Source organism: Micropterus salmoides, unplaced genomic scaffold, assembly GCF_014851395.1.
Source record: "Micropterus salmoides isolate LMB-PRFRI ecotype aquatic unplaced genomic scaffold, ASM1485139v1 Ms_hic_scaffold_14, whole genome shotgun sequence".
Taxonomy (NCBI): domain Eukaryota; kingdom Metazoa; phylum Chordata; class Actinopteri; order Centrarchiformes; family Centrarchidae; genus Micropterus; species Micropterus salmoides.
In genome coordinates, this window is record NW_024040485.1 from 21,424,693 (window position 1) to 21,446,593 (window position 21,901).

Below are 21,901 nucleotides of genomic sequence, written 5' to 3' on the forward strand. Positions count from 1 at the left end.
ATGACGAAACGCGCTCTGTAGCGCTGTTTGTTCTTTTCTTTTTTTTAAGTCATGTTTATTGCAAAAAGGGGGTTACAATTCAGATGTGACTTATAAAGATATACAAAACAGTATTCAAATACATATATAAAACACAGATAAAATTGTATAAAGCTTTGCCAGGGGAAGCTTATAATCTATTAACTAGGCTAACTGCCTTTTTGTTGCTGGAGCCAGAAATCAAATTAATATAAAGGACAACTTCATGGAGAAAAAGTACAAAATTAGTTTTTTTTAGCGCTGAATTTACATTTATGAATGTGGAATTTTGCCAACAGAATTAATAATTTATAATAATTTATAATGAAGTACAACTTTTCTATATTTTCTATAAAAGCAAAATACAACATTCTTCCACAATAAGGCAAAGTCTTTATAGATATGGTCAATGATAAATCTGCTGGGGTTTTGCCAAAATGTTCTGGTGTGTGAGCAATACCAAAAGAGGTGCAAAACTGTTTCTGGGTAGTGCTGTTTGTTCCTTGTGGGCTACGGTAGAAACATGATGACAAAATACAGCGACCTCCACAGCAGGGGGTGCCCGCGGTTATTTAGACATAAATGCCCCATGTTGTGTAGGCCTACTTTGCTCGCCCTTCCACATAATAACGCCTCTAATCACGCCATGTGCTGATACTTTGCTCTATGATTTGTTTATATGAACAGTGATACAACAAATCTGGAGGACGCCTGCAGGAATGCAGCTTTGTAACGCTCAGATGAAATGTAAATTACTGCAGATTTATCTGCGCTTCATTCACTTGTTTGATCTAATGTGGAAACACATTGTTATGGATTTCACTGTTTTGCTCTTCCAGCTACAGTAGGCTATGACTTTGTCAGATTTGGACATTTTTTCAGATTTGGCCAGAGACCTTTGGACTGTGTGCTTGATGAGGGGTGTTCCCACTTGAAAGGGAAAACAAACTTTTAAAGCTGGAACAGGCCCAAGAAAGGAAAGGCACCTTTGGATGGAGAGAGCACATGAAGAGATGGAGAGGAAGGACAAGCAGTGAGGTCAGTGACCTGTGCCTCCAGAAGGGAAAAAAAGAAACCTTGGGTGGAATTTAAAATATCCTTTAACTGTCCTTCACATCTGGAACAACCACTCCACGTTTTCCTTTCTTTCTTTCTTTCTTTCTTTCTTTCTCTCCCTTCTCTCCCTTCTCCCTTCAGCATCACCACCCAAAATCCAAACTACCCCCCGTCCCATGCTGATCTGAGCACCCTGTGTCTATGGAAACAGCTGTGGACATCCCTAAGAGCACCAGGACGTATACTAAAAATCCAAAAATGTCATATCTTTTTGTTAAAGGAAATTCTCAAAAATTCATTTTTTTTATTGTTACAAGGAAAAGAAAAACTCCACAATATTGATCGTGTTCCTACTGCTTGCCAGAGACTAAACCTGCGCGTGCGCAAGATATATGTGTGTTGGGCTTGCATGGGGTTTAACTGGGTGTACAAACACTGTCATGCTGCAAATCCCTCTCACAATGCCAAACAAGTCCATCACCATTGCTCTCAGTGATGGATGATGTAGACACATTTCTTAAATGTGTGGCTCTGGTTGCAGTGCGGTGCCCTATGCTGAAACTCTGCCACCTGCCTGATGACTTTACACTGGAATTCATTTTACTGAGGAGGTTATCTGATCTTTTTAAGAGAGGCCTGGCATTATTTCGCCCACCAAATCCCTTTAATGTGTGTGGTATTGTGTGCTTAAGGAGTAAAACAAGCTTTTGGAGAGGGGTAATATTAGGGAAAGAACGTTGTATAACTTATTTAGCCATCTTTCATTCATCTTGGATCTCAAAAAGTCTATATATCAGATTTTTGTGACCCAAGCAGGTCTCTCTTCCCTCCTGTTGTTATTGAACTCGTCCTTATTATCTGACGGTACATTCCTGCATGTCATGCACCTCAGCTGTGTGCATTGTTGCCTTGTTGGTCGGTACTATTAATAGCACCATGGCAGAGATCAGGGATCCTCCCTGCATTTGTCTCTGTGTGGAGAGTGGGCCCAGAGAGGCAAGCTAAGGAACTGTTTACCCAGCCTTTGTGCTTGGCGGGCCTCAGTGTTTGCCATGCAGGGAGTGCCTCTGCTGAAGGGCCTTTCCGTGCATCGGAGGGTGGGTAGGTGGAGTGAGGTGGCTGGAGCTCCGCTGGGGGAAAGTGCGTGGTTTGAGGTGCAGTGAGCAGGGGTCTGTCCCAGGAGTCCCAACTCTTTCACTTACAGTACTCTCCCTGCACATCCTTCAGGCTTGACAGCAGGTGACACAGTTTGGTAAAGAGGCCAGGGCAGGACTGACTGGGCAAACATATGAAGCCTGCAGGTACTCACAATAAATCATGCATGTGCACCAAGAAGGATTTCTTAAAGGCCTACTGGGCACGAGGCCAGGGGGTCAGGGGGCCAATGTTTGAAGTGACTGTTTTATTGGAAAGTCAATCAAACAACTATAAAAAGATGCAAAACCACTTCAAAACACTACATAGGGATGCAAATTGACTACAAAGATACACGGCTACATCTTTTGTAGTCGTTTTGTGTCCCTTTGTGTCTGGTTCAGTCTTGCTGTCTTGTCTTCTTATAACCAGTACATGTATATGTGTCCATTCATGTTTGTGCTGTCTTGTGTATGCACCTACAAGCGGACTATAGTGAATAACTCTACATTTAAGAGTAAATACTGAAGGACAGATGCCACTCGCCTGATTCCTCCACTGGAACACTTTACCAGAAATGCTCCATGACCGTCCTGTATGACAATCACTCCCCTATCTCCCTCCCTCCCTCCTCTCAGCGCAGGAACAAAAAGACATCTGAGCTATGTGGAAGAAAAATCACAGCACTTTGCAAAGCGGCCAGCGCGCTCCGGTTTCACAAAGTCTCTGACAGGCGGAGCGGCGCTCTGTTTTTACGCATAGCCTCCAGTCCTGCGAGGCATTGAAGACATTGCTTAGTAGCTGTGTAGTAGACTCCTGAGAGAACACCAGAGCGTCTCACTCCCCGATAACTGGATACCTGTGTCCAAAGTAAGAGAGTTTTTATGTTTGTTTGTTAAGAGAAGCGCTTGCTTGGAGACGCGGACTGTAGCTGCGTAAAGACGTGACGCATGGAGTTTTTAAATTTAAGAAAGATATTTTGACCCACAGAGCAGCGGTTTTTCATTTTGAACTTCACATTCAAATTCGAGTACAACCCACTGACACGTAAAACAAGAAGACAACAAGACTTCCCTCTGCTTTCCTCCTAAATTAGAGAGCCCCTCCTTGGACGTTTTGATACTGTACCGACCTTGACTTTGCTTTAAATAGACGTAGAACAGTGAGACATTTCCCGCGGTGTTTACTCATTAACCATACAAGCTGTTTGGAGGCAAGACTGAACAGGTTAAGGAGGTAAGGAGAGGGGAGCCATGCCTGAAAAACTGGCTTCTTTCATTAAACGATGATTGGACGTGAGTCAGCGAGGAGACAGCAAGGGTAGCTAATTGATGACAAATATTTTTTACATTTCGAGTTGGTTGTCTGTCCTCTCTTGTTCGCCGTGTTGGAGTGTTTGTGTCAATGCAAACAAACATCTACCTAATTAGATTTAATATAGGCCTTACCCTGCATGCACCAGTCAGTTGTAAAGTTTATTTTCCCTGACCTGGACAGCCTACAGCTTCCCGTCTGCAAAATGTCCAGCATAACAAGTCATTCGGTCTCCTAATCTTTCTTAAAATGCACATTTCTGTAGAAACTGAAAGGCCTGCGCTTAAGATAACTTCACTGATTTCTACCAGTGTTTCAGGATCTTTCTTGAAACAATAAAGAGGTGACAGGTGAAGAAAATGAGCCAGGCTTTATTTCACACAGAGGCATCGGTTAATTCAGGAAATATGTGATTCAAAAGTGGGAAACTCCTCCATGAGATCTCATCCAGTGGTGATATTTCACTCAAACTTTAAGACCCATTATGAAACCTGAGACATTTTTGGATAATATGACTTTAGCTCGTACGTTAACAGTCTGTTTTTATTCACTAATCCACTCTCTCTGTTCTTGTCCAGGGTGTCGAGACTCTGCAAGAAGCCGTGACAGGAGACCGGCCAGAGAAAAGGGGATTTTGGCCGCGTAAAAAACGAGGAGGAGGCGCCTCTCGCGTTGAAGCAGAGCCGCTTTAGATGGATACTTCATGTTTGCTTCAGCCCCAGTGGAGACAGCCTGCTCTGAACACTTGCAAGCCGTGACAGTAAGGCGTAAAAGATGACACACCGCAGCGTATGGATTGCCAAAAACATGAACTGCAGCCAGCGTGGAAGAAGCGGCTCCTCTGTCATCTCCGGTGCGCACTTGGAGCAGAATGCGCACATGGCAGCTGGTAAGGCGCTATTCTAATTCTGTAAAGTTGTCTATATAGGGATTTTAGACAACGCCATATTCATTTGAAGTGATATTGTTGGATGTCTTTATGCGTAACGTTGCTGTGAAAGCAGTCTTTATGTCTTCATGTTTGCTGTGACAACACTGAAATGACTGATGTTTGATTTCTTTTAACATCGGTGGCTTTTCGCTGGGCTCCAAACTTCCCTGCACGCACCTGCCAGCTGTTTAGGCTCATCTGGTCACTGTGACCCGGATTCACTGTTGGACTTAATTTAGTGTTTATTGGGAGTGACATGCAGTCTGGGAGGAGGATGGTGGGGATGTGATCTGTGTTTTATAAAGTGAGGTTTAACAATTTATGGTCTGAAGTCTTTACAAGGTGGTAGAAGGCGACTCTGAATTATGGAACAATATAAATCAAAGTGACTTTGATTGCGTGAGTGTGCGCGCGCGCGCGTGTGTGTTCGTATGAATGAGGTGAAAGCCGTTGCAGTCAGGAATACTTCCAGTGTGAACCTCTCCTGTGGTGGGCTTCAAATCTAAATATGAAAGTGCTGGTCTCATACACACACACACAGCTACATACATTTCCCTCCGCTCCAGTACCTCTGAGGGGATCAGGAGCGGATCAAGTCTTTTAAGCTTCAGGTGTTTTGACGTGCTGAAAGTCGAGCACATTTCTTTGCAGTTTCAGATGAAACTGTGTTGATTGCTTCTGCTTGGTTTCCACAGACTATGAACTCTGGATTTTTTTTCTTTAGCACACTCACTTTTTCAGTTTGTGGATTCGTCCACTCAAAGATGTAAAAGAAACTACACGATGCGTCACAGAACTTTCATACTTGCTCTCTTACTCAGTGGTCCACTGACTCACTCAGTCATGTACATACAATGTCACTCATGCAGGCAGACAAGGCTCAGTCAGAGGACGGCAGACCTCTGATGTTCGGATCTTGATTTGGTGTTTCATATTTTTTCTCATTTCATCTTTGCATCTCAAAGCTGTTGTACTTGATGAATCTGTGTGTGTGTGTGTGTGTGTGTGTGTGTGTGTGTGTGTGCGCGTGCAACAGACATTTTACATCACCTGAAACATGTCACACATCCCCAGCAGGCATTCCCCCACTAAATACCTGTAAAATGTGTGAAAACATGTTGTGAAACAACCTTGTTTTTCTTTACTGGTGCCGTTTAAAATCTGCAACTTGTTCTAAGGCTGAACATGAGACTATCACCTCTGCTTTAGGCATGTCACACTCCCCCGTTACGCTGCCACAGCTTTCACTTCCTCCAGCCAAAGGTCACGGGGTCATCGGCCCTACCGCAGGTTAGGTACAGTGGGCTGGCACGTTCTCTTTACCAGCAGCCTCCTGATGTGTGGTCTGGTTTGTTTTAACTGGCATGTGGCTTTACGAGAGCTAGCTTGCCATTTGTTGGTGTTATGGGTTTAACTCTTTCTTGTTCTCATGCTGCTATGTTGCAAGTCATACTCGTAGAGAGTCAGTAAAACACTCACAAAATAAGTTATCATTATTACCACTCATTTCTATAAAGGCATCCTCATAAATATATTTAGAGCCACTGTGGCTGTAAACGGGCTCTGTCACTGTTTGTCTCCTTCACCCAGTGGTCTTCATTACTCACTAAGCTTTCAGCTGCAGAGCCTGATACTTCATACAGTATATTACTTTTATGCATTACATTAAAGACTCTGAGACATATTGAGGATAAATCCCCTGATTTTAGAAAATGTAACTCTGCAAGATAGCATCTTTCTCATCACATTTGCCAAGAAAAACACATGTACCGCATCCTACAACCTAGGGGAATGAATTGAAAGGACAAAAAAATCAGTTACTTTTGGACCTCGTAAATATTCCAAAAACAATAAAGAACAAAATTCAGAACCAAATAGTGTAGTGTTTTTTCTGCTGTCCTTAACTATAATGCTGCTTTTGTTACTCTTAATTTGAGAAGGCATCATGTTGCAAGCTTCAGTCATTTGTCAGTTTTGTTTTGCTGGGCAAGACTTGGTGTTAAGTAATAAAATTAAAATAGCACAAAGTTTGCCTCAATGCCCAAGCTTTAGTATAGGCCTAGCTAAGAACACAGCAATTTCACCCATAAAAAGCCTTTCTGTTTATAGACACTTTATAACCAAATAAAAAAGCATGTTTATCTTTATTCAGAAAACCCCCAAAAAATACTAAAGCATATAAGTCCTCCTTATTGTTCACTCCCAACTTATCCAATGTTTATATCAAATATTATGCCGCTACTAACCAACTAAAGAGAAATATTCAATATTCACCCAAAACACATTTTCAGCACCTACAATACCGCATGTCTGGATTAACTTTAGCTGCTATAGTTTAAATTATTGTAACTTACAGTTTTGTTTTTAGGTTAGCCTACCTAAACAGCACTCAATACCCTTATGACTCAGAGCTAGCTAACCATCAGAACATTTGCAACTTTATCTATGTTTTAAAAATAACTGCTGCTTTATTGAAAATGCCCAGTCTTATAATGCTATGTCTAAGTAATATTATCTACTAGCCAAGACCAAAAGCACCTTACTTGTTGTAATTGATTCTCCTCTTTGTTCTATATGACTCTTTAGAAATGTAGGCTAAGCTAAGAATGTAGATGTCCACAGTGTGGGTAAACTGTTGGCTCAAATTGAATCTGGACTATTACATATATTATTAAATTTTAGGAGCATTTAGAGTTTATTCTGAACATGGATTATTTTAACCAAAACTATAATTTATTGTCCTGATATTGCACTGTGTTGTGAGTATTCCAGTCATTCTATTAACCCGTTATAGATTGTTATGAGACATATTAACAATCAGATAAAGCCCTACATCTTGTAATATAACTTTAACTGTTCTGTAAAAAAGTACCCACTAAAGAACAATAAACTGAGGGCTGAATGGAAGTCTTGACACAAATAGAAAGTTGGAAATGCAAAAGGTTAGGGTGACCAGACGTCCCCATTTTTAACTGTGTGTTAATCATAGACTGTATAAGGTGCTAAGAGACCTGAAATCAGATTTCCTATGACTCTATATTATTTAACTTGCTGTGTGCCAACCAATCCAGTCCTTTTTACCTGTTAAAATTCCTTTAAATGGCCAATACAACCCATAACATGCAGTGTTTCACTTGCCAGAAAGTGATTGCAGCTTCTACTTACTGAGTATAGATTCTGCCTCAAAATGACTTCGTTTAATTCAGAAGCATTATATTTGACAGATTATAATAATACTGAAATTGTCCCCCTTTTTTTTTCATATGTAATAACATTATATTTTTAATGACATACTGACCACCAAACCAAAAATGTCCCCGGTTTTCATTTTAGAAATCTGGTCACCTTACAAAAGGTGAAATGTACAGATTGCTTATTAATAGGCACAAAATTATATGGCACATAAAAAGCATAATCAAACACAGTGACAGGCTTCAGTTTTACAAGCAACCCATTCCAGCATTTTGCTCCTTCCATAGCAACACAGTGAAATATTAAAGTAGAGCACAGTCTTTCCCAATTAGTGGAAAACTGTCATGAAAAGATGGATGTTTGGGCTGTGCAGGGAGTCTTGTCTTCAGCTCTGTCTCAGCCACGGTGTGTAATGTTACTCAGGTTGTTTTGTCCCAGGACTAATGGAGAGAGTGCAGCGAGAGAGATTGATTATGCAACCTGAAGTGCCACAGGGCAACTTCAATCTGGAAGTGCTTAGAGTATGCAGCGAACCACAGTGATTCCTTGAGGGCAAATTGAAGGAGGCATGATCTGACAAAAAGGAATTTCAATTTGTTAGATGTATTCCTTCAGACAAATGCTTCCCATGTTCCTTCTGTTTTCTGGGTCCATGCTTTTGTAGCCGTGGACAATCTCGTGTAAGTACGCTGGGGGAATAATTTCTGTCTCTGATCTTGAATTGTTTTGTTGTTGTTGAGCACTTTGACTTCTTCAAGTTCAAACAGCTTAAATTATTTAGAACAAAGCAGCAGTTAATACTTTTGGAGCCGCTGATGAAACATAAAGCAAACTCCTGTCCTTATCGGAAAATCTCCCTCCTTAAAACAACTTTTTCTCAAAATACAGAAGAATGTTAACTAGCCCAGTGCTGCATTTGTGTCTGTGAGAGCGCTTTTTGATACAATAAGCTGTATTCATCTGAAATTAGCAGGTCAGATTCATTAATCATAGCGTTTGAGGGCCTGCTTTGAACTATCAGGCCAGGTCATTAAACCCAGTCTGTCTGGGGCACAAGCGGGCGACACGGAAACACTTTGGAGAGCGCTGGTTCACCCACAAGACACACTAATAATGACCTCTGTGTGTGTGTGTGTGTGTGCGTGCATGCGTGTGTGTGTGTGTCACAGATGGCCACTTTTCTGACTGCTACTCTCGGGCTCAGTGTGGGCTTAATTTGGAGAAATAACAACATGAGATGGGAGCAAGGAAAGGTCGTGAGGGTGGGTGGATGGTGGGAGAGGGAATTTCAGTGTGTTTATGGTTTTGTATGAAAGGTGAGGGGTTCTGTGTGCAAATATGTGTGTGCAAAGCTTCTTTGGGGTGGGAATATCAGTTTTACAAAGTGGATTTGAGAGAAAATAGGCAGGATGAGAAAGAAAGACAGAGACCGAGAGTTGTTTTGTGTTGAATGTGTGTGTTTTTATATCTATTCCTCTGCATCCCTCTCCTTATTTCTTTCCCTCTCTCCTCTTTGTGGCCTTTTAAGTGCCGCCGTCCTCACAAACACCGGAAAGTGAAATCCTACCCTCTGATCATCGCTCCAACACTGCTAAAATGTGTTCCCATTTAAGGTGAGGCTCACCCAACCGCTTTGTGTGTGGCTTCCTTTTAAAACCAACTTAATCAGGCAGGAATTTGGGTTATTAGGGTCAGGGACACTGGGAAACCTAGTGAGAAACATGAAGAAGAGTGAGACGGTGAGGACACAGATGTGTCGCATCAGGAGGCTGTTTTTATCTTAGCACTCATGGGAAACGGGCCCAGTGAGGCGGATGATGGTGTCCCGTCTAATTTACATGATTGGGTCACAAGACGCGTATAAGTCTGTTGCACTGTGTTTCTATGTGGCTAATTAGTGCTAACTGCACATTTCCCAAACTTTCCAGTGACCCTGCATGCTTAATCTTGTAGAGGCTGTTGAACATCCTGGAAGTTACAGCTGTTGTGGAAAATCCTACGGCAGGTTCATTTTGCTTTTCAGCTTCAAAAGCTGATGCTGTTTTTTTGGTTGTGTATCAAAGGAAAATTGTTGGTTTATTACAACTTTGTGGTGTTTTTGTAGTATTTGCTATCATTCTAATAATAACACTGTATTTACCGATGTAATTGCTAGTTATCTGGCTCTTTAGCAGCTAAATGCTCCACTGTTCTCACCAGATAGTTGCTAACTGTGTCTGTCATTTGGTGCTGAGCAGGTAGAGTAAAGTTGGTTTATCAGAGCCTTTTCACTGAAAACAGCTGCTGGCTACGTCTGAAAACGAGGCTGATGAGAGCGCTGAGAATGAATCAGAACAGTAAAGTTGTGGGCCCTAAAACTAAAGCCAAAAGATTAATAAAATATGCTAAAATGCTCTGTGGAACTAAAAGGAACTGCAGAGTCGGGTGACTATGAGTCAGACTCTCTCACTACAATCAATCCTTTTCACATTACACATCGTCATTAAAATAAATAAATAAATATTGATCAGTGCAGTTTTAAACAAAATCCAAAAGCTAGCTAAAACAATCTGGTTAAATTGTTGGTTTGCTAAAATCTGTCTTAATATCTGACTGCTTGGTTTCCACTTGGTTTATTAATTCAATGTATTACACATTAGTCTTTATTTAAGATTTCCTCCCCACTGTGGAGATGGTGTCACAAAAACAGCTAATTACATGAGCTAAGTAGCACACCAATTATTTCAGGTTACTACATGACTTTAAGCCATTTTAACTTACCGATGCACTGCTGGATGAACAATTGTAGTTCAGTTTTCCTTTGCTCTAAATGAAATGTTAATTGACAGATTGATTGAAGCAGTTAAATGATAAGAGGGAAGCCAGAAGTCCTGACAGGAATTGGCTGTGTGCCTACCAGCTACAGTAACAGCTATTATGCGGGAAATTTACCACACAAGTAGTAATTAGTCAGGCACGTAAGAACAGAAATGTGTAACACACACAAGGAAAATTTTGATTTATATGTCTGAAAAGAAGCTCACTGGAAACATCAAGGGTGTGTCTGAGATATCTGAGCAGTTAAATCAACATACTCTAATTTCAGGATTGAGGTGATAAAATATTCAATTCAATTCAGTTTTATTTATATAGCGCCAAATCACAACAACAGTTATTGCATCACATCGCTTTTCATAAAAGAGCAGTTCTAGACTGTAATCTGTGATATTATTTACAGAAACCCAACAAAATATATTGCTTAATATGCTCACAACTCCATTTGGATGCCATATACCTGGATATCCCAGGTATATATTGGCCAGTTTCCTCTGCTGTGAGTTCTATTACAGCCTCAGCTCTCTGGGGTTTGTCTCTAACAACAATGATGCTTCACAGTGAGAATATGTTTCCTTTAGTAGAGCCAGGTGGCTTTGATGGCTGAGATGATAACAGCTCTATCTCTCTCTGTCTCTCTGTCTGTCGTAATATTGCCATCAGGGTTGAAGTGTCAGGTTAACACGCTGGTCACAGGTGACACTTTTACGTCCCGTGGATACACGCATGAGATCGAGCTTGTTGTGACCTGCTGATCCTGGTGCTTTGATGACCAGCAGTAACTCTCCACATCTCCTTTGGCAACTTGAACCTGCACGTGTGAGGGCGTTAATCCAGAACTGTTACACTTCAAACACATTGTTCCACACTAAAAGTGCTTCATTTATCCCACTGGAGAACTATTAGACACGTTTCTCTGGAGCTCCTCTCTTTGGTGTGGAGAGAAGGCTGCAGGGTCAATGAGGTAAATCACTAATCACTCAGATTTATCATTAGGCAACCAATAAGTTTACCTCTAATGAGGTCCAGGTTGTATTGTTTAACCCTACAGGCAAAGCTTGAAAGAGGTACTGTTTTCCATAATCTGAGGCTAGTTAACCCCGCATAAAATGACAATCAGCAAGATAATTACCATAATATTGAAGATGTATCTTAAAGCTACATTCATTTTTTTCTTTTTGCTATCTAGGGGCAATAAGCTGTAAAATGATTGGTTGAATGTTAAAAGTATTAGCAATTTTCCATTAAATGACCAGTCAGTTAGTCTCAACAAAACTATATATCAAATACTGTATATTATAATGTTTTATTGCTGTACTTTTACTGTGTAATTACTGTTTGTTGTTGTATTTTTTAACCTGTGAAGCACCTTGGTCAACCTTGGTTGTTTTAAGTGTGCTATATAAATAAAATTGATATTGATATTGATTGATACTAAACAAGACTCAGAGTCTACAGCCATGCTAGTGGCTCTGTGAGGCTGTACGTAGGCACAGCAGTGCTATGAGCTAACTGGCCATTGTCACCATCTTAGTTTAGCATGTTAGCATGTTAAAATGTCCTAATTAGCAGATGTTAGCATGCTAAAATCTGAGGCTTGTTGGAATGTTTTTAGTATTGCAGGTGTGTGATTATAAACCAAAAGTATGGGACACCTTGAAATGTTGACCTGATGGTGCTAATAGAGAAAAAGTTCACCAACTTCAGTATAGGATTCTTGAATGTCTGTACAAAATGTCAAGGCAATCCCTCCAGTAGCGCAGTAGCGCAGAGATATTTCTGTCTGGACCACGGTGGTGGACCAACCGACATTGCCATTCCTAGAGCATGCCGCAGCATGACTTAAAGTTGGTGTAGACTATAGAAACTGCATTAGCCAGGTCAATTTTCATAGTTGGAATCAAACCCAGCTCCCCTTCGTCCCATGTTATTCACAATCACCCTGCCCCTTATTCCTCTCAGACAAAAACAGTTTCCCTCCCTGCATGTTTCTCTCTCGTGCTTTAATGTCCCTTAGTTGCCTGAAAGAATCTCAGGCACCTACAGGCTCAGATGTTGTCACTTGGTTAATAAAACCTCCTGGTGGGAGAAATTCAGAGAGGGGTGAGGTCATACAGATCCACTCCTCTCTTCACCATCCTCCCGCAGGCTGTGCAGTGTCCACACCTCTGATTGCCCTGGCCCCCTGTGTGTGTGATACTGTGTGAGAAATTTACAAAGATGTGTCTTGTGTGTTATTGTGGCAGAGAAAGGATTATGAGAAAATGGAAGAAGAAAAAAACCCAGAAATAGTCAGAAAAGGCATGTGTGTGTCCTGGTGTGTGTGTGTGTGTGCGTTCAGGGGTGTTTGGGTGGGGGGGTCTCCCTGCCTATCTGAACCGAAGAATGGGACCTGCTATCTGTTTCTCATTTTGCCAGCGCTCTGTGGTTTTGCAGCAGTGACAGACCTCAGAGTGGAAACTGGCACTAACGAGCAATTACATCCTGCCTGCCTGCCAGGGATTATGGGATTACAGACTGGCCAGGCTTCAGTCTGTGCTCTCTTTCTGCACTCTCATTTTGTCATTCCCTCGCTTCCCTGTGTTCACCTTATCTCCAATTTTAGACTTCTCCCATTCAGTGGTTCAATTATCGTTTTTTTCATTTTTCTTTTCCCTAGGACAATTACCCATTCTCTATTTTTAATTCTCCTCACTCTTATCATATGAATTTTTTTATTATCTCATTCTCTCTATTGCTCCAGCTCTGGCTTTTTCTCCTTTGACTTTGTGGCTGCCTCGCATAGTTAAGACATGTTGTCATTAACGGCTGAAGAGTGAAATTGTTTTAGTCGGAAAGAGGGAGAGAGCACTTTCAACAAAAGAAAAAGATGTTTAATGTGTATGAAGCTGGAAATGAAGCATGATGGAAATGAGAAACAGGAGGAGGAGGAGATGAGAGTAAAGAGAGAGTGCAGGAAAACAGGACTCCTTGACATCATATTAATGTCTAGAAAAGTTTCATTAAGTTTATTTATATACCCAAATCACAAAATTATTCAGGACTTATTTTTTTAAAGATGCATCACTCAGATCATCATCAAGCCAGAATGTGAGGACTTGGTGTCACACCCTGAAACTTCTTGTTCAACATATTTCTGAAAAGATATTAAAAAGCCAACAGAACGCAACAGGCAAGATTAAAGCAAGTTTTCACCCTGGTCTTGATGCATATATGCAGATCTGTGGGGCACATGTAAGTGCAGCCGATATCATCATGCTACTTCTTGTGGGACCTCCGCAGATTTCTCAGTGTCTGGTAGTGATCAGACGGCTCTCCTGGTGCTCTGCCTCTCCCTCCAGCATCTCCTCTTACACTGCAGGTGTCTTTTATTGAGCCAGCGGTGATTTACTGTACTCTTGTTTTTCTCTTCACTCCTGCAATGAGGCACCGCGGTAGTGACAGGTTAAAGCTGGAGGTCAGAACATTTCACGTACATGCACGCGCGTCTCTAATAGGAGGTCATTATTAGAGAAGTTTGGCTTTTAGAGGGAGGCGAAACACCGGAGAGTTCTGGGCTTTCTTTTTTTCCTACAAGGTGAGATATTTATGGAGGCTCTGTGGGCAAAGCTTAGGTCTGACACTGTAATAGTATACAGTAGGCACCAAGATCACTAATCAGAAACACATTTATTATGTTGTCCTGCTTCTTTTCTTAACAAAGACGTGTCTCTGTTGAAAATATCTGTGTTAAAGGGTAACTTGGGTATTTTTCAATCTAGGTTTTCCGATGTTTTTGTGTCTATGTGACTAACTGGGTCCAGTCTTCAGCGAACATTATTGGCGGCAGCGAAACAGGGTTTTTGCCACTGACAGGCTCAGATTGTTATTACAAGTGTCTGACAACATTATGGAAAGAATCCATTCAGGAGATTAAATACATTCCTTTATGTTTGTATGCTTTAGTGCTTACTGTTGCTCATTGAACTGATGTTACTTTAGTGTTGGCAACATCTGTTTTAAAGCTGACACCTGGTTCTTTTGCCTCATAAATATCCCCAAAACAAAATCCACATCCACCCTCTCCTTTATTTCTAATAGCAATTCAGAACAGCAGAAAGTGCTCTGGAAGTAGTAGCTGGCTCTTGCTATATGAGTTGTACTTGCTTCAGGAGGGCTTACCCAATGAACTAACTGAGAACAGCAACTAGAGCGCGGAGGAACCACAATGCAAATAGAAGGTGACAAGAACTCCGCTCTCCCTGCTGCAGACATCCAGCCTGATGGACAAACCAAAGGCTTTAATCAGCCGAACAAGGAAGAAACACATGCTCGGCTTTCTGAGCACACATAGAAACACACACATGCACACACTGTTGGATCTGTAACTGTACACACAGACACACACACACCATCAGTAGGCTTGTGTCAGTCTGGAGCTCCTCAAGGAACAGTGTCCTGCTCCTTCTCTTCTTCTCCTCCTCTCCAGCCCTCTACTCCCCCACGCACCTCATCCCCGAAAAGGCCGGAGGCGTTGGTTTGTAAACAGCTCCAGAGCGTCGGGGTGAAATGAACCAGCAGACAGGCCCGCGTCGACTCCCAGCTCGCTGATCTAAAAGAGGCTAAACACTCCCAGCTGTGGCATTAGGGACTCAGAATGGCACCTCTCCTGAGGATCTGCAGCCCTCTGTCCCACCTCACACTACTGTTAGGTTTTAAATCAGCTCGAGGGCTGACGAGACAGCACAGTTAGGTTTTAGGTTTCAGCGGCTGCATGTGCTCCATATGGCTGAATTATGCTCAGTTTGTCTCTCCTCATCCTCTTGTCCCCCCTTCAGTGTCTGTAACTTTGCTTTCCCTCAACTAGATCGTTGCAGCTGGAACAGGCAAGATTGCATAAATGCATCAACAGGTCTTATCGTGACCTGTGATCTGTAACCTTTTGTCAGTCTTCCATCTCACTGCGCAAGACAGAACTGAGGGATTATTTTTCACTGTTAAATAAACATGGTACTCTACATATCGGTGAGATCTACAAATACATGAATAGTACACGTTTGAATCTGTTACTGTGGGTGTACAGTGTTGTTGTAGCTCAGTGCAAAGGTTATACAAAGCATCTTAGAGATGACAGAAGTGGTTTCAAAGATCCTAGAAGTATCTGTGGGCAGAAATTTGTTTCAAAAAGTTGTTCATGTAAGATTTAAGCAGTGCTGAATTGATGAGTTCATTAGCAAGCACATAGGCTAACTTTAGTTATATAGAATTTTTCAAAACAAATTACAAATGACTTTACAGGAGAAATAAAAGTGAAACTGAATAAAAACAAACAACAACATATGACATAGTGTAATTGTTGTGAAAAGTAAAGTGGGATTTAGAATGTTTTTAAAAGCCTGTGCCGATTTGGTTTCTCTAAGGCTGCTCCAAAGCAACGCATTTTGCCCATTGCTTCTTCAGGCTTACATAGTGAAATTACAGAAACACTCACAGGTGTGCTAAATAGACACTGTGTAGGTCATGTGACCAGTAAATTCCATTATATCTAGAAAATCTTTCAAAAACAGATCAAAAAATATGTATAGTAAACATACATTACATCATTGTAGGAACTCTTAAACACCTCAGTGCAAGTAGCATGTAGGTCCTACCTCTGTCCATCTAACCCTAAAAGGGAAGGGGAAGCCCCCAGTATCTCAACTTTCCCTGAAGTTGAAACACACCTTAAATATTTGGGTTTTGCACTAATAGTTATTGGTGGCCCTGCGATGGACTTGCAACCTGTCTAGGGTGTAGTTATTGGGCTCTGGAAAATTGTCATAGTCACTTTTCATTGTTTTCTGACATTTTATAGACTTAACCTGTGGGGAAGGATTCCCACATGGGGTTGCAGAGAAGAGAGAGGAAAAAATAAATGTTTATCTGCTTCACAAAATTATGTATCTATTCAGACTTTTCTCTAACCTTTGCTTTTTTTCTTATAAAATCACTTGTCTCTACAGACCTAAAAACTATTAAAATACATCAAACACTCATTGGTTGAACTGGTCCACTATTGGATGGATTGCTTGAAATTTTGTACAGACATTCAAGGTTTTTGAAGTACGTGATGCTCGGACTTCCGGTGATTTTCCCTTTGGGGGCGCTACAAAAGAACCTGATGACCTCATGTTCGAGACGTGTGGCGCTCCGCAGCCAGCACAATCCGCCACACTGCACGTACTGTATATAAACATTCACGTCCATGAAACTTCATATCACCTGTCCTGTATCTCTGTGGTTTTTGTCTGAGACCTCCGCGAAATGATCTCGCCATGCCTGGTTCCCCCTGCTTGTACCTCTGCCACAGGAGTAACCCTGAAGAATGCCTTTGACAAGTGTATCGCAGATGCTGCCTTTTGTTGCCGGACTGGGCTGTTTGCATGGATGTATGAACCGGCAAGCCAACACTAGCCACGCTAGCTGGCAGCAAACACTGGTCTTTTACTGAAGCAGCAACAAACACGCCGTCCTCATGCATTGAGGACGTGATTTATGTGACATGTCGGCTTGCTCAGGGGCCCACAGGGCTGTTTTTGTTTTACTGTATCTGGACAATTGTGTGTGTATAGACATCATATTGCCCGCATGTTGTGCCTTTAGTTTATGTTACCCTTTTCAAGGGGAGTTCTGGGAGGAGGAAAGTTGACAGAGTGAAGCCTTGTTCTTGTTCTTACATTCTTCTCTCCCTTTCTTTCTCTTTCTCCAGGTGGGACCAGATGGAGGGTTCGGAGGAAGGATAGACAGGAGATTACTTATGTAATGTCAGCAAAGGCCAAGGTTTGTCAGAAACGGACCTCGTTGCCAAAAGAGCACCCTGAAAATCTTCTACTTTTACTTCCTCTTATCTTCTGTCACTTCTTCTACTCTCCATCTGTTCCTCCATCGCTGCCTTTTTTTTTACTCTTCGTTTTTGCTATTCACTTATGAAATCACCATCTCTGCAAATAACCTTAGGTTATCATTTTTCATTTCCACAGTACAGACCACTATAAACCAGAGGATGAGTTATGTGGAGGTATAAATTGTTAATGAAATCCATCCTGACAAGGCTCAGAACTGAGCTTTCCGTTAAACCATGTCAGCGCTGAAGCTTTCACTGCTAAATTCTAAGCCAGTGTACAAAGCTTGATCCAGAGCGGAAAGAAAGCAGAGTTATTTAACTTAAGTATTACTGAAGAGTAAGTGAGATCACTTTTGATGAAACAGCCTTAAGACAGAGTGCTGCTGTAGCTCATTTGAAGAGCTTTTGAAGAGCTGTGTGTCTTATGCGCTTTTAGAAGTAATATCAAATTTTCTTCTGTTTTTATATCAGTAAAGTAGTTTGTCAACTTAGTTTTTTTTATTAAGTGTATGGTCACCATGAGAGCAGCCACTTTCTCTGGTGACCGTCTTGTCAAGGGGACTCAAAGCCAGAACTTCTTTCTAGAAACAGCTGAGAACAGTGCATCATCCAAAAAAAATCTAGTATCTAAAGGAATATTTTTACATGTTGGTAAATACGCTTATTCACTTTCTTGCTGAGTTAGATGAGATATATTAATCTCTTGTCGCTAGGCTAAAAATTAAGCTAGAGTCAGCAGGTGCTTAGTTTAGCATAAAGACAGACAGGGGCTGACAGCTATCCTGACTTTGTCCAAAGGTCACCTCCATAGCTCACTAATTAACACATTATACTTGCTAAATATGGCACTCTAGCTTCATATAGTGTACAGACTGGAGATTGACAAAGTTAGCAGCTAGCTGGTGAACATAGTGGAGCATTTAGCAGCTAAACAGGTTTCCCTGAGGAGCTGGTAGAGACCAAAAGAGGTTGAATGTAGGATTTACATTTTACAAGTGAACAGAAACATGAAACATGTTAGACAAAATAAAATGCTACTGGCATGTAAATAGTCAATTGTTTCACCATGTCAACTTTATAAGGTGATAATATGTCAACATATTTACAACTTGTTGTCCTGCCCTTGAGTGGCAAAAAAAATCAATTAATGCAGGTGAAAGATTTATTAATTGTATAAAGTACTAAAAAGAGTACCACTTAATGAAAAAGCTACTCAGAAGTGAGAGTACTTAGTTACTTTCCATGTCCCTGTGGCTGTCACAGTTTGTCATGTGTGCAGGCAGGAACAGGTATTAGGACCCAAACGCAGGACAAGCAGGCGGGACAAATACAGTCTCTTAGGATTTATTAAACTCAGAGAGGAACTAAACTTACAGCAGAGTCCAAACCAAGGTTGTCCGCAGAGCAGCAAAAACACAGTCCATAAACAAATGATCCAGGGGAAGACAGAACAAAAGGATAATCCAACAAACGAGGTAGCAGAGGCAGGCAAGCAAGACACACTGCAGTGGATGAACACACAACGAACCAACAACAGCTGAACAGAAGTCACACACATTTAAGCACTGGCTAACGAGGAGGGCGGGAGCACAAACAGGTGATACTAATAAAGACAGCAGACAGGCAGGCAGAGAGACAGCAGGGGAAAACAGACAGATACTAACAAGTTTCAAAACATAAGGCAAGAATCTAACTGGAACTCACATACTAAATAACAGATACTGAACAGACCAATAAACAAAACTCACAGAGACCTAAACTAAACCAGGCCGATCAGACAGGCAGTGTGACAGTGGCAACTGTCTTTTTGGATGACAATCCTTTATTCACCAGCTAACATGTGACTTCTGCCTCCCGTAGGTGCTGCTGTGGGTGCTCTTCTCTCTGCTGCCTCTAGTGGAAGGAGCACATATGAAAGCTCGTACTGCTGGTGTGGGATCAGACTCGGGGCATGCTGTGGGCGTGCTGGGAGGTCAAGAGGAGCGAGAGCTTCCTGTGACGCTGCCAGAGGTGGTGGAGGACGAGGAGCAGGAAGGCGACAGTGACCCTTACTCTACTTGGCATGCTCTATATGGTACTTAAGGTCTTATGAAAGTGTAATTTGCAGCACATCTGCTTCACCAGACAGTATTAGAGTGGGAAGTGGGTGTGAGCCTGGGGATCTGCTTTGTGTCTCAGCCATCAAAATATATTTACATATGATTTAAAGGGCGACTAGTCATTTTAAGTTAAGTTAAAAGGTAGAAGTGAAATTTGAGATTTTGCAGGAGAATGTGCATGTTATTACTCAGAATTTCCTCAATACGTGGTCACATTCATTGTAACTCTCTCTGCCACTCCTCTTTGATCTCCATTTTAGACCCCTTTGTAATAGATGAAGTGGATGACCATGACAATAGTCGCTGGGCGGGGCGCTCTCCACGGTCCTCTGACCCTTCGGAACCTCAACCCAGCGGATCACCAAAGAAAAAGAAGAAGAGGAAGAAGAAAGAAAAGGAGGAAGCAACTGGAAAAGGAGATAGAAAGCGTAAAGGTAGAAACAGGCAGCTGAAGCAGAGCAGCACAGACTGCCGTGTGGACAAGAGAGAGATGAGGGTTCGTGACCTGGGCCTGGGGTTTGACTCGGATGAGATTGTCCTCTTCAAGTTTTGCGTGGGCTCCTGCCAGTCTTCAAGAACAAACTACGACCTGGCACTGAAGGCGCTGCTGGAGAAGGGCTCGGTGCCCCAGCGCAATGTCAGCAGACAGCCCTGCTGCAGGCCCGACCGTTACGAGCCAGTTTCCTTCATGGACGCCCAGACCACATGGAGGACCATCCAGTCGTTATCAGCTGCCAGCTGCATGTGTATGGGCTGAAGAAATGAACGAGGAAGAAGGTGACGAGGAGGGGTGTCACCCAGAGTCACAGAGAGAAGTCAAGGGGCCCAGGGTGGATGCTGTGTGAAGAAGGCCTGGGTACAGGGAGGCGCCACAGGGGGGCGCTGTAACACACACACACACACACACACACACATACACACAAGCTGCATAAGAAAGGATGGAGGCCACTTGTTGGCTTCCTGTGATGTATTTCCTGTTGAGGAGGAAGAGGTCTGGGCACAGCTGGATGACGGAGGTCAAAGGTCAAAATCAAAGACTGAGGGGGAAGTCTTCAGGGATTCACTGTGTGGATTTATTGTTACATCTTCCAAGAGTGAATTGTTTTCACCTGAATAACTGGTAACCGATGCAGTTATTACACATAAAAGAGACTGTATGTGGACATGACTGTTTTATATGGATGAGACCTGAAGGCTCAAGCTCAACAGATATAAAGAAAAGCCATAAATAAAGGACTTGGCACCGCGTTTATATTCAGATTCAGACTGAAACAAAGACTAATATGATGATCACTACTCACAGTGAAGACGGCTCTTCCCAAAAGCATCATCATTTTTTTCACATTAAAACAACATTTTACCACTTCTATGTTCAGGTGAACTCAACCAAATGGATGCCATGCATCTTCATGTATTACTATATAAGAGTAAAATATTTATTTCTGATAAATTATTTATTTATTATAGCTTGATATGAGAGCTGTTTTTATTAACTCTATATTGTAGATAAATATCTATTTATTGCCAAGATCATTTTGACAGTTACTTCTGCTCACATACAAGTACGTGGATTTTTTATTTTTTATTTTCAAGGTGCTGATTTTCACATTTATGCAAGGCCTAGTAAACCTGGGCTTTGATTCTGGGCAGAATTTGTTTGAATGCAATAAACATTTCTGAAATTAGTGCTTTTATAAAACAAAAACACTAACACAACAGCTCAGATTATGTGTTACATTTCATCCCAAAAAATCCTAATATAGATATCAGAAATGAATTGACCTACATTGAAATGATGTGGTAAACTTAATATATGTTCTTTCTCAAGAGATCCTGGCATAATTGAGTCTGACAGCTGATCTCTAGTTTTGTGTTTAATTCTGGGGAAAGTCAGTCTCAGTGTCCAGATTGTGGGTACAGAAACAGCAAGTCAAACGTTTATACTACAAGACCTCAACATTTCTCATGTGGTTGAGTATTTCCATTCAGTTACACACTTCCACTATGTCACATTATTAATATTATTATTTTATAAAGTTATCTTTATTTTTGTATGGCATTATCCTCCAAGGGAATAAAGTTTTTAATATACATAACTGTTTACTTCACTGATTTCACACCTTAAAAAGTTTTCTTAAAAGTGACTTCCATAATTCTTCGCTGTGAACAGGATCAAGGCCACAAGCTTTTTCCAGTTCAATTTAAATAGGACTTTTTGTGTTGTAGAGCCACCTGCTGGTCTAAAACAAACAAAAAAAAAATGGGTACCTTCTGTCCTCTGTTGGAACTAAACAAAGCAGGTTTCCCTGCCACATGTCTGTTCAACTGAGAATGTTTGCTTTAAAATCTTTTATTGTTCTTTAACCACCAGAACAGGTAGAGCCAGCGATGTAGTACAAAATTCTGCATGGGAATCTCACAGGCATTCTCAATGTGCCCCTCCCCGCATTCACAGCTATTCTTTCTAGGATCTTCTGTATA

General features: G+C 41.6%; 1 protein-coding gene across 2 annotated transcripts; it reads left to right on the top strand.

Annotated features, from left to right (window-relative positions):
• The first annotated feature begins 911 nt into the window (after positions 1-911).
• LOC119902259 lies at positions 912-21,516 on the top strand. Of its 2 annotated transcripts, none has more exons than XM_038718337.1 (5): positions 912-1,056; positions 4,101-4,411; positions 17,187-17,257; positions 19,182-19,395; positions 19,681-21,516. In XM_038718337.1, exons 2-5 carry the CDS (start codon positions 4,297-4,299, stop codon positions 20,175-20,177), a joined length of 897 nt encoding a protein of 298 aa, XP_038574265.1. In that variant the 5' UTR covers positions 912-1,056; positions 4,101-4,296; the 3' UTR covers positions 20,178-21,516. The 2 variants fall into 2 exon arrangements, with proteins under 2 accessions (XP_038574265.1, XP_038574263.1); XM_038718335.1 differs by lacking the exon at positions 912-1,056 and adding an exon at positions 2,922-3,078.
• The last annotated feature ends 385 nt before the right edge of the window (positions 21,517-21,901 follow it).

Bases quoted from the DNA above. Each gene is read 5' to 3' on its own strand.
- LOC119902259 (XM_038718337.1), top strand. From the start codon at position 4,297: ATGACACACCGCAGCGTATGGATTGCCAAAAACATGAACTGCAGCCAG. The intron at 17,258-19,181 runs GTTTGTCAGAAA...TGCCTCCCGTAG, and splicing joins TAATGTCAGCAAAGGCCAAG to GTGCTGCTGTGGGTGCTCTT. The intron at 19,396-19,680 runs GTACTTAAGGTC...TCTCCATTTTAG, and splicing joins TACTTGGCATGCTCTATATG to ACCCCTTTGTAATAGATGAA.